Source organism: Lepisosteus oculatus, chromosome 3 (genome assembly GCF_040954835.1).
Source record: "Lepisosteus oculatus isolate fLepOcu1 chromosome 3, fLepOcu1.hap2, whole genome shotgun sequence".
In the NCBI taxonomy this organism is placed as follows: Eukaryota; Metazoa; Chordata; class Actinopteri; order Semionotiformes; family Lepisosteidae; genus Lepisosteus; species Lepisosteus oculatus.
Window position 1 is genome coordinate 69642439 of NC_090698.1, and position 12537 is coordinate 69654975.

The 12537-nt window shown below is 43.2% G+C and overlaps 1 protein-coding gene across 1 annotated transcript in view; it reads left to right on the forward strand.

Annotated features, from left to right (window-relative positions):
* LOC102684833 (drebrin) overlaps nucleotides 1-11428 on the forward strand; it is a 60126-nt gene extending 48698 nt beyond the window's left edge. The window contains exon 17 of the mRNA XM_069187477.1: nucleotides 3514-11428. Coding sequence (XP_069043578.1) covers nucleotides 3514-3650 — 137 coding nt within the window. The 3' untranslated portion in view covers nucleotides 3651-11428. The remainder of the gene's footprint in view (nucleotides 1-3513) is intronic.
* The last annotated feature ends 1109 nt before the right edge of the window (nucleotides 11429-12537 follow it).

The window sequence follows — 12537 nt, forward strand, 5'->3', positions numbered from 1 at the left end:
AACAACGTCACGAGGTGCACAGCACCCTAGTTCGGCGTCTCAAATTAGAATTCAACTGCCAGCGATTATTAATCAAGATTGTGATAATGAGGTTTTTACGATAACTAGGCGCTCAGCATTGTGTTCATTCCTGATCAGCTCGCTCATTCTTCAGCACAAACAAACGCAGGACTCATCACAAATTTCACACCCAATCACTCTGATTTTGCGTCTGCTGAGGGAGGTGTTGCTGGTATTATTTTTAATATAGCCACTCCTGTTTGTGGTCACATATGTAACACAGTGCACCTGTCACGCTGCTGCTAATCTGATCTACAGCCTTTTGAACTTCCATCAAACCTCAACACCAACTGCTGAAGCACTTTTTAAAACTTTCTGAAACCGTAGCACACCACAGCTAAAGAGTGCTTTACAAATTAGAGAATAAAGAATGCTGTAAAGAATTCAAGAAAGGAATATTGCGAGGCTGAAAAGACGGTATGTACACTGTGTGGAAGACATTTAAAGGACAGTGTCAAATCTGGTGCAGAGCAAAATAAGCTTGAGGATTATAGAAGACAGCCAGCCTTATTAATTTAAGAAAGGTTTTGAGAGAAGGCCCTTTGCACTGATGTACTTGAGCAGTTGTTAGCATCTTATTTGACAGTAGGGTATGAATCAGGCCTTTTTTATTGCTTCCAGAACATGATAAGCAATTTGTTTCCCAGCATTAAAAGGACAAGGACAACTTGTCAGTCTTAGTTCTTCACTGGATCCTAGAGTACTGTTGAACATAACTATTACAGCCAAACTGGAATGGGAATTGAGCTCAGTATCCTTGGGTTGTGATGCAGCATCGTGGGGACACTGTCCTTTCACAGAGGGCCAAATTAGTTACTGCTTAATCTGGGCACTCTTGGCACTGTGGCAGGATGCCGGAGCAACTAAAAACTCACAAAGCCTTGGTTAGAACATGCAAACTCCACACAGACAGGCACCCCAATCGGAAATGAAGCCCAATTGTGATGCAACAGAGCCAACTACCATGTCACCTAACTACTTAATGTATCTCCTCAGCTCTTTGTCCTATGTAAACCCTTTACATCTTCCTATGCTGCAAGCATTGTGCTTCATTTTTACCCCAGTGCCACATGGCACTTTAATCCGCAAGGCAGAACATTGTGTAACATCTCACAAGAGCGCTGCTTGCTTAAGGAACTGAGCTGCTGTCATGTAGGTGGGGATCATGTTAAATCTCAATACCATCTCAGAGAGCTATTTTAGGAGGCATCCCAGAAATGTGTTATATAACACCTTGGTTTAACTGCAGGTGTGCAAGGAGGTTGTGCAGCTTTTGTACAGTGCTGACAGCAGTATCTCTGACACAGAGTAGGAGTCTGAAAAAGGACTTGCCTGCTTTATTATATTTCAGGACCCTCTTTTTGCCTGGAATAGAAACAGATTACAAAAATATGTTTATTTACAAAAAGCCTGCTGGTGTTAGGTGAAACACATGCAAACACAGGGAGAACATACAAACTCCACACGCCTGGGTCTCAGAGCCAGTGCCGGATTTCCCATGAGGCACTGTAGGCACACTACCTTGGGCCTACGAAAAGTTTAGGGCCTATGAAGCAGGGAAACACTAGTGACTAACGAAAAATGAGCTGAAACAACAGGCTTGCGGTCGACTCCATCAATCACGTGATTTAGCATTAGAGGGGTTTAAAGTGTATCATGTCAGTCGAGGTCACTCAATTGGCCTTTACCCCTCATTTTGCACATTGCGGAGTGACAGTGCCTGGGGCCTAGGGACACCAAAATCCGGCCCTGCTTAGAGCTGGGAGGCAGCAATGCTTACAGTAGGTGCTGTGCCACCAGACCTTCCCCCATTCAATGTATCATTGTGTTCAGTGCCTTCATTTGAGCACAATATTTCAGCTCAGTTCCAGTTTCTGTGGTGTAATTTCCTCATGTCAATAAACTAATTTTCTTGGCTTGATATGCTTAGATGATCTTGCACAACAGCTGCTGGAATGTGCACTGAGGTAAACAGCTGCTCCAGCAGAGGGTCCCCACAGGGTCCTAAACACCGCCTGGTATCCGGTCCCTGTACTAGTGCTGGGATAGAAGCAGGTCCTGGTGTTACAGCTGCCCCTGCCCTGCTCCGTGCTGTAGCTGAGGAAGTAAGACTTCCTCATGGAAGGTGGGGGTCAGCATGAACTGCCGTGTCCAGAATGCCAATAAGTGGCTTCATCTCGGTGTAGTGTAGTGTGCCGTACGTTTCTAAAAAACAAGAACAGCTGAAGTGCATTTCTGCTTGGCAGGATACTCAAACTCAGTGAGAGCTGGGCAGGGTCTGTAGTGTGAAGGCTACAGTGACTGAGTTACCGTAGAGGTTGGACATTTCGGGTTATAAATAACTGGAACTGTCCTGTCCACCTTCTCTAGAACCACAATTACCCCCACTCTGACACATTGCAGCTCGCTAATTTAATCTGAAAAATACCCTAGAGAACCATTTATCTGTCACTCAAAGGCTTTTAATGAAGATTATGTCTGAAAGGTGCCGTGCGGTCTCTGCCCATCCCTGTCAAATCACACCGGGCCTTTGTTTCTGGGCCGTGCTAAACGGCCGGCGAGACAGTTTTGTCTCCTTCACATTCATTCGAGTGAGAGGCGTGATGTAACCCAAACGGCAGGGTTCAGGTTACTGTGCCTGTCTGTCACACCACCCGACGGCACCCACAGCTCAGATTAGTGTCTGTGGCTCATCAGTGCATAGGCAGGGATTTGCATGACAAATCACTGCAACATTCAGCTTACCAACTGCATTTGAAACCAAGATAAAGCCACACAGAGGCATTAGGCTGTGGGCTGCAGTGTGGAGCAGTGCGTAAGGCTCTGGGCTTGTGACTGGAAGGTTGTGGGTTTGAATTACACCTGAATTGCTGCTGTAAAATAGCCTTATTTTACCTGAATAGTAGAATATCCTGCTGTGTAAAGGGATGCAAACATTAGATCAGTTAAATACATACTGTATGTAGTGCAGTGAGCAGGCTGAGCTGTGCTTAAAGAGGCCATTGAGACCCAGCGTATTGGTGAAACAGTAGGTTGGTCTGTCTTGGTGGAGCTTCACCATTGCAGCCCATTGAATGTTACATTTCTTAAGCCTGCTTCACGCCACTGGAGCATTGTCAGAAAGTCATTTTGGCCCATTTGTTCCATCTTCAAATGTCCTCATTAATGTCAGTAAGCAATGAATGGATAAATGGGTTGATTGATCTATTATTTCTTGCCTTTATATTGCAACTTATATGTTAATTCCTGGTACCACCTTAAGAAGAAGCAGGGTTACATTGGTTCACCCAGTGAAATAATGAGCTTGGTTAAGAGACCAACCGAGGAGGAGTTGAAGAGGAGTTTAGAGTTTGATCTGTGTTTGTAACTGCTGTTCGTTTGCGAGGGAGTGGCTGGGCCACACCGGGCTCCGCTCTCAACCTCTCTCTCTGCCTCTGTGTGTCACCCTCGCAGAAGACGACTCCGAGCTGTCCCTGGAGCCCGGCGACATCATCAGCGTCGTGGAGGCGGTGGACCAGGCCTGGTGGAGAGGCTGCAGCAAAGATGGCCGCCAGGGCCTCTTCCCCGCTAAATACGTGGAGCCTCTCTAGGGTGGACGCGCTCAAAGACTCCCTTAGGGACCGGAAGTGCGCCCCACAGCCTCGCAATCCGGGAGTACTGAGGGCTGCAGATACGCCGCAGTGCTGCCACCACAGCAACGAACAGGACAGCACAGAACGCCTTTAGAAAAACGTGCCTCAGATCGCTGGAGTCAACTTCAGGGCGCCTGTCTCAAGACAGCAAGTACACAGATACAGGACACTTCAGCATCAGGACCCGTGTAAAATGGTGCCTTACAGTGCAGGATTATACCAGTTCTTCAGGCAGACAGGTGATTCTCATTCACTTTACTGTGGTGAAGATCCAGATCGTGGCGGGAGGCTGCAGGTCTCCCATACTCCTGTGAGGGGGCTGCACCAGGGCCGTCTTCCCTCCCGGTACCACCATAATCCCCCCCACCATCAGCAGCAATAAAAGCTCCTAGTCTACAGGCCATCTTTGACTTACAGTTTCGCCAGCTGACAGCCCTTTCTTCGCTTGATTTTTGGGGTGCATTCTTGGTGCTAGGAGATGTATTACCTTGCATTGCATGCAGCTATAGCTGTGATGTACAAGTCAGGCAAAGTTAAGTTATAGTCACCTTGGCATAAAGGTGATTATCACAACAGCACTATGCAATATTATAACTGTAGTGCCTAAAAGAGAAGCACGTGTGTTGGAACCTATTGGGCAGATATTTTCTCCCTGTCTAGGCCAATGCTGGGTTCATGTTTTGAACGAGAGGGCTGAAAATCTGAACCGGTGAAGTGCATTAACTTGATTTCTATCACTGGATGCAACAAATCTGCATTACCAGGTCAGTCTTTTTAGAGCTGTGCTTTGGAACCTCTGTAAGTGCAAAGCCTTGGTGTCATCGAAGACATTAAGCTGGTTTGCATGCAGGTATTAACCATATCCTCAATATTGCCCCAACACTCAATGGCTATTTGGTAAATCAGAGACACTGTAAATAATCTAGAACTAGAATGTGTGCCTTACAGTATTGAAGCTGCAGCATTAATACTTGGACAGTAGTGACATTATCTCCAATCCAGCATCCCCGCTGATTTGACAGGACAACCGACAGGTATTGTGCGGTACAGTCTAGTAATCTTCGTGCGCTGATGTGGTGAAGATGTCTGTGAATACACAGACTGTAAATGTTGCTTTTTTGCAGCTTATTTATAGACAAAACCCTAGGTCTCTCCCCCAGGATGCCGAAAGGCCAAACACTCTGAGTTGATCCCGAATCAGGTCATCATCAGCTGATTGAGGCTAAAACACAACCGCAACAAAACCCTGTCTCTGAATACTCCTTGCACTTTGGGTGACAGAATTCACAGTTTGCACTCTATTAAGCTATGCTCTGAAATAGCTGCCCTGGAGGGTGTGTTGAAAGTTGTATACCAAATTATCGATCTTAAAACTGAAAACAGCAGGATTGCAAACTGTCTGGTAGCTTCCCGGTACAGATCTGAATATTTCTGCAATGCATAAATGTAGAACGTCACAGTTCTATTTCTATAGCAATTGTTGTATGGAATGACTGGGCTCTTGTTATTTTACAATTATGGTATTTTTACTCAACATATAGATGATTCATTTACATTTTTGCTCAACATTTCTTGCCTTCTCCGTAGGCGAAAGCAGGACTGCTGTTTGTGAATTTGAGAGGTCTCCTTAGTAACGGGGTGTTTGCAGAGGAAACCTTATGGTAGAATACAAGGAAACCTTGTATACCCACTCACACACAGAGTGTGAGCCAGTCCTGCACTGAGGCAGGCTTTTCGACAGGCCCTCACAGACCCTCTTTTAAACAGACAAAAATGGAGAATACAGTCTGGTGGCCTGCAGTCAGCAGAGAGAAGCAGCTTGATGGTGAAACAGCTGGTCGAGGTGTTTGCAGTTAGAGGGATCACATCAGCAGGACAATACATGTACCAGCTGGGTGAACCTGCCTTGTTGGGGGTTTAGGGCGCGTGGCTGGAGGCAGCAAGGGGTTGCACTTTCCTGGAGCAAGGAAAAGGATGCTTCAGTTCGTCCTGCGGAAAGTATTGAACACATTGCCAGCCGACCATCAAAAAGCACAGCAGACCTCAAGGGAGTTGGAACCACATTCATTAGCTGTGGGTTTTTCTTATCTGATAGAATAAAACATCTGCTTCCCATATTGTGCTTTTAATCATTGATTAATAAAGGTATTGTAATCAATTACTTTCATCCTCTTTGGTAATGGCAGTTGTGCGCCCTGGAAGACCTAAAGTTATTGAGGCAGCCATGTGTTTCTGTAGCATCCTATAACTTGTGCTGCAGCACACTTCAGGAAAAGGGCTTGTAGTTGTTAATGTAGCACACAATAATGTGGGTAAACAAATTCTTTATGCCTGGGTTAGGTATTTCCCTATTATTCTGTTGTATATTTAGCATCTGTTAAGAAATGTTATGAAAATAGTTTAATTGCACACATTTGCAATTCCCTTTCCATTGAAGTTGGGCATGCAAATTCAGGCAGGTCTTGTCAATAGAAGCAGGATACTCTTGTGCTTTGTGTGGGTCGTATTTACTCTGGCTTCAGGCTACCTTGATCTGGCAGCTGCTGCAGTCATCCCATTATTCCTATTCCATAATTTCTAAAGGCTCTTACTTTACAGTCATGTACTGTATTTATCTATTATATTCTATGAGATACATTAATCCTGCTTGTCTAGATCAGGAGCTCCCAATCCTCTCCTTTAGGACCATTCACCCGCTGGTTTGATTCCCTGCCCAGCCCTCAGTTGCACACAGTGGACTTGCTAACAGGAGTGATTTCAACTGTTCGGCCGTTTTTAGCTCTTTAACATGTTGGAAGTTGCTTATGAACAAATCCATCTCATAAGCAGAAACAAAATCCCAAACAGGTGAGCAAAAAAAGCTGCCAATATTCCAATCAACCAACTCGTTAGTTCTCATCGAACTGGCAGGTTGCTTGATTAAGGCTTCAGTGAGCCAATCAAGCTCAGCTGTGATGAAAACCAGCATGGGTGTGCTCCTCTAGGAGCAGGATTGGGAATCCCTGTCTAAGAGGGTTGCAGTAAACTCTGTACGACTGTCAAAGGTCTTGCAACCTGGCCCGTTTCAAGAGCCTTTGAGCTGGAGGCTGGTTTTGTGCTTTGTCTTCAGCCTCCCTTCTTGAGCAGTCTGTTGGGTGGATCCATGACCTGCTCAGGCTGTGAACACCACTGCTGTCCCAGCACATTTAACCCGGTGCTGCAGGAACAGTTTCTGCAGTCGTCTTCTTTGGCTGTTTCACCCCTGTTCTGGGCCATTCTGACCTCGTCTAACATTTTTGTTATCCAATATGTGTATTTTATTTTTACAAAGCAGCGGGCTTAGACAGTAAAATCACAAATGCAAAGAGCCGTTCTCCTTACGTGAAGAGACGTTTTGACAGGTGTCTTTTCCTGAGTCGCTTGCTGTGGTGTGAAGACGAGAGAGTCCTGAGCAACAGTCATTGCACTGTCTGCACACGAGCCACTCTCTTCTTCCCAGTTATCTTTGTCACTAAAAGGCACCGTGATTCGTGAGCTCCACACATTATCCGATAATGTTCCGGCTTTAAAAATTGTTACAATTGATCCAGATGGTTTTAAAATTCCAGATAAGTAAGTAAATTGAGAAGATTTTAAGATGTCAGTTTGATATGTCCAGGCCCATTTCATTGAAGCTCAGCTCCTTTTATCTGGAAGTTAAAACAATTGGCAAGCACAACAAACAAAAGTTAACCTAGTCAAATATTTCTCTTTATTAATTTAATCTAGGCCGCAGTAAATGCCATCGCAAAATACCGCATTGCTTTTTATTAAAAACTAATAAAATACAAGAAACAAATACCACATTTCAACCAATGCAAATAGTTTTAATAATGTTAAATATATTTCATTTAGAGTATTAGTCTATGGTAATACGGTGTACTCTTCAGAATTAAATACAGAGTTGGCAACACAATATTCTGTTATAGAGCATTAGTAAGTGTCAATACATTGTACTTTTCAGAACTGAATACAGGGGGGTAACAGTATTTCATGTAGAGTTTTTTTCAATGGTAATACATTGTATTCTACTGAATTAAATGCAGGGTGGGTAATGTGGAGTATTAAGCAAAAGTAATAAAATGTACCTTTCAGAATTAAATTCAGGGAGGGTAACAAAATTCCATATAGAGTATTAGTCTATGGTAATACAGGAACAAGTAATAGGTTTATTCCATGCTGAAAAAAAGAAGAAAGAAAACACAACGTTTCGGCCGTGGAGCCTTCTTCAGGTGTGAGCTCACACTTCAGGTGCTCACACCTGAAGAAGGCTACACGGCTGAAATATCGTGTTTTCTTTCTTCTCTTTTCAGCAGGGAATAAACCTTTTGCTTGTTACCATACTCAGAGTGTGGCTGCTGCTGTCATGAAGCACCTTGTTCCACTTTTGCTTCTGTGCTACAGAAAGGTCTGCTCTTCTGTAATCCAGGTAGCCTGCTGTATCGCTCAGTTATTACTGCTTACAGTATACATACAGAAATCCTCACCGGTATCTAGGAAAAACTCAAATAGCATTTTAGAGTACATGGACTTTCGAATACGGAAAAGGAATCATTTACAGGGAACAATAGTTCTGTTTTTGTTTTTAGCTTTTATTTTATCTGTACTTGGGACAAAAGATATCAGCTGGAGAGATGACCGATTTTCCAGACGATGGCGGCAGCTATCTACAAAATGAATAGTTTGAAAAATAAAAATATAGGAAAGCAGCACAGTGACCAGGCACAGAGCAAAGTTAATATACAGTATTCTAAATAATTAAGAAATTTTATATATACTGTATATGCTTTTTTTTCCTGAGATATGTCCGCAACATGGATGAGTTAGAAATCATCATCTTAGCATTGATGAATTTGAAACAATAAAGAATTCTGTACATTGGGTTTTTACATCATCATCATTTTGTTTCTGCAATAGCCCTTGTAAAATTAAACATGGATCAATAGTCCCTGCCATGAGAGTCTTAATTATTTTCCATGTCTTACATTCGTTTTAACCCCATTAAGATATCTTTTAGCACAAAATAAAATTCCCCCCATCTCATCACATAGCCCTTTTAGATCCTGCACTAATTCCACATCTGCCCTGTAGTGTTAAATTAGGAAACACCCACAGTGACTGTAGTATTCTGTACACAGTAGACACAGGGGATTCATCCCAAAGAGGCAGGGGCACTGGGGTTTGTGTATGAATTCGCAGGATTATAGTCCCAAAACAAGGCAGACTTCCAGTGCTCGCAGAGCATGCTGCTTTTCAACAAACGGACAACTTCAAGGCACAGATGTCTGGAAATGTCTGGCTCGTTAGATGTTTTGTGGGTTTCTGATTTCTGTTTAAAATACTTGACTGGGAGAGATTGTTTTTTAGGTATTGCTATGTTAAGCGTCCTGATCCAAGGAGAGCAGCTCTGGGATCCCACACACCTGCTGGGTTTCATTCCAGCTGAACTAAATCCTTAATTGAACTGACTGTTCGATGATCTAATTACTTCAGTTATTTAATTAATTGCTTGATTGAGACCTTTGCAAGCTTTTTTTTTTCCCTCTCAAAAGCTGGAGACCTTACATGGATCTCCTACATGTTTAGGAATGGAAGAAAATGAAAGTGTTTCAATTATTCATTTTATTAGGTCAATTAAATAAAGATACTTAATGTGACCTAGGGGCATCTTCTGTTGCTGTTGCAGTCTGCAGATTGGAGCTAAGAGATCATTAAAGATAAGACAGTAATGGCTATGAGGAAACATACATCTATTCTGCTCAGTATCAGACAGAAGTCAACCAGCTTTGTTTACTACTGTGAGTGCAGTGATATGAATTTCTTTAACATGCAACTCAGTGACTACAGTATGTGCAGAGATCTGCTCAACACTAACCAAGCTGAGACATGACTGTCCGAGTGAGGTTAGTCTCAGTGTCCTTGCGAAGTCTGTCTCTGTGTCCGAGTGGTCTTTGTCGTAGTGTCCCAGCAGAGTCTGTCTCTGTGTCTGAGTGGTATTTGAGACGTTATTAATGTTAGAGAAGTGATTAATGAGATCCTTCATAAGGAAAGAACACCCAATCAAATTAAGCTTTTAAACTACAAGATGCAAAGTAGGGGTCTGGGACACATTAAACCCTTCACTTTGCTGACTACAGAGATTTCTGTAATGGTGTTTCAGTTGCAGTGTAACAGTGTCTTCTACTGAGTACAGCTTCAGGACACCTCTGAGCCCCCAGCATCAGGAAGCACCTCAAAACCCCTGGTTGATTGAGTGGGGTTTATGCTACTAACCAGGTATCATCCATTCAGAAAAGGCACCGGTAATGCTGTTCATTTTAATTAGAAGACCATTTACCAATCACAGTGATAACCTAACCATGGTTTTTAAGCCAATTGTGGGTTTGGCTTTATACAGCATCTATTCTTAAGCTGATGTATCCCAAAGCGCCTCAATACAGACCTCCAGCTGAACTAGGAGCGGTACACTGGAGTACAGTATCTGGGACAGGGCACAGATTCTTTCCCTAATGAAACCGCCTTCTGATTGGCTATAGTAAGAGGGCTCTGGGATCTTTAATGTGGACGTTATGGACTAGGCAGGAGCAAAGTCTCACTTGAAGAACAGGAGGAAATATTTTTGTGAAATGTAGATAGTGTGGAAATAATTTCAGAGGCTTCCTGAATCTGTCGCTCCTGCCTCAGAGGAAACACGGCGTAATGTATTTCTTTTCCATAAGAACACCTTGTCCAGAGATGTGAAATCTGTCTAATGGAGATACCACTCCAGTCACTGACATTGCAGTCAGTTATTGGCCCTTAGGCCAGTGGTTCTCTGTCTGGCCCCTGGGAGATCCCTGTGTCTGCTGGTTTTTTGCTCCAGCTGGGTTCTTCATCACAGATGAATCGTTTTTTGAAGTTCGGTTTGAGTCTTTTTTTTTTTTAATTCTCTTCTTGCTCGGTTTTGCAAGATCAGCTGGGTATCGGCCCTCTCTGGTATCGACAGTGTCGTTCCCCTCAGTGTCAGTGTTTTATAACCTCATCACCAATGATGAGCTTTGCTGTCAGATGTTAAGCCAGATGTTAAGCCAGATGTTAAGCCTAGGGAACTAATTCTAGTTCTAATTCTAGTTTTGCATGCCAAAGCTGTTGGAAATAAGGCACTTGAGCTGCAGTATTTTTTAATAGCAGGGAGTGCAGATCAAAAGTCTGAACGAGTGAGCCATTAGCGCTGGTGATTAAGAGCCCAGACAAAGTGATAACTGTCAGACACAGGACTGAGACGGAGGACCTCTGTCCTCATGCACTGCTCACTTGAATGCCTGGGACTGTTTTTGGACAATTTTATTTTCATCCTTTTTTTTTTCTTCTTTTCACCTTCTTACTCTGATGTGGACTATAGCCTGTCCTGTCCATAGAGAGAAGTACAGTAGAATGTATTACTTAGTATATACAGTATGTACCCTAATTTGAAGCACACTTAGCTGTTGCCGTTGCCCTGGGTGATGTTATGTGCCGTTGCCTTTTACTTTGTTGAGTTTTTTCATAGAAAAAAAATGTTGCTTTTTTAAAAAATATATATATATTTTTTAATTCATGTTTGAAAGTATTTACTGCACTGAGCTGGTTGCAGTCATATTATGCGAGCTGCGTGGATGCTTCAAACCTCTATGTGGGTCACTTTGTGTTTTCTGCATTTTGAATTGTTCAGTAAAAGCTTTTATTGGTGAACCTCTGAAGACCCGTTGGCTTCAATCACTTCAATCACTCCTCTTTTGCCTTCAGGAATGAACATCTGTGTAGTCTGTTCTATCCACAATAACTTTGACTGACCCCCCCTGTACATGACGAATTAATCATTTTTGTTTTAAGTTTAGCCCCTGCTTGAATGATGTGAGGCAGCCACGATAAGGAGAACAGGAGATTATTATCTTAATAAGTAAGATCATTATAAAGAAATAATGAATAATTGTTATCAATTAATATTAATTAATAATAATATCTTAATTATTCTTCATTATCCAAAGAGTGGTTGGAGCATGGAACGAGCTGCAGGGCCATGTTGTTAAAGGGGATCTGCCGTTCCAATTTCTCAGACCGGTAATTAAAACTCGTTAACAAAACAAGTTTATTGACATTCCAGAAAAATATGACACATTTTGAATTAAGCAAAAAAACCTTGAACTTTGTGAAAGTACTGTAAGTCACCATGTTGTCACAAACTCGCATTCGAGTTCCCAGCGCATTGTGAATCGTGATGCGGCCCTTCCTGCTCACTAGTCCCTGTAATGACTGATGTAACATGATGTAACCAGAGAATAAGCACAGGTTGTGCAGCAGACGTTTCACCACAGAAATTACTGCAGTCCAACGCAGCTACAAGTAAGTAGTATTTGTCGGCAAAACCGTCTCGAAATTGAGAGCAATACTTCCATTGCATTAAAAGAAATGTTTTTATAGCAGAGCTAGTTCGGACATGGTGACGTCATCGCCCTCCCTGCGCGTAGCGGGGTCCTCAGCCGCCTGGGCTGGGGGAGGTCTCCTTTAGCTCACTCGGCTGGTTCCCTGTTGTGTCACGCCGGAGCCCCGGGTTCGCGCCCAGGTGCTGCGGGGGTGGAGTGGCGAGGAACCGCGACGATCACATCTTTACACCGTTACAGGGCTGCTTCACTTCACCACGTCTTGTTGGCTCGTTCTGAATCTCAGAACATGGCCATGTGCACATCTGGAAACTCCATCCATGTCGTGCTGTCAATTGGAGGTTTTACAAACTACTGTGTACATGTTACGTCGATTGTGGTTTGAGATGCACTCATCGATGCGGATTCTTTCTATAAAATATAAAACT